This window comes from Merops nubicus, unplaced genomic scaffold, assembly GCF_000691845.1.
Source record: "Merops nubicus isolate BGI_N331 unplaced genomic scaffold, ASM69184v1 scaffold33862, whole genome shotgun sequence".
NCBI lineage: Eukaryota > Metazoa > Chordata > Aves > Coraciiformes > Meropidae > Merops > Merops nubicus.
This window is the reverse complement of record NW_008596125.1, coordinates 1-208: the sequence shown is the minus strand read 5'-3', so window position 1 is coordinate 208 and position 208 is coordinate 1. Positions and strand designations below refer to the sequence as shown.

General features: G+C 72.6%; 1 protein-coding gene across 1 annotated transcript in view; it reads left to right on the top strand.

The window, feature by feature from the left end:
- The window catches only part of CFAP45 (cilia and flagella associated protein 45), a gene marked incomplete at both ends in the record, with an annotated part of 4,624 nt that extends 4,419 nt beyond the window's left edge, over positions 1-205 (top strand). Inside the window, one exon of the mRNA XM_008936293.1 lies at positions 143-205. Coding sequence (XP_008934541.1) covers positions 143-205 — 63 coding nt within the window. The remainder of the gene's footprint in view (positions 1-142) is intronic.
- Positions 206-208: the final 3 nt, after the last annotated feature.

Sequence of the window (208 nt, the reverse complement as noted above, 5' to 3'; positions counted from 1 at the left end):
TTGTGTGGGCCCAGAGCCCGTAGCCAGGAGATGTCCCAGAGCAACGCGGGGGGGGAGAGAGGCAAAACCCCCGATCGGGGGCTCGCAGAGCTCCCCACGGAGGGCAGCCCCCCACGGTGTCACCACGGTCCCCCCCGGGCAGGACGCGCTGAGGGCCAAGCGCATCCAGGAGGCCGCCGAGCGCGAGTGGCGGCGCAGGGAGAAGGAG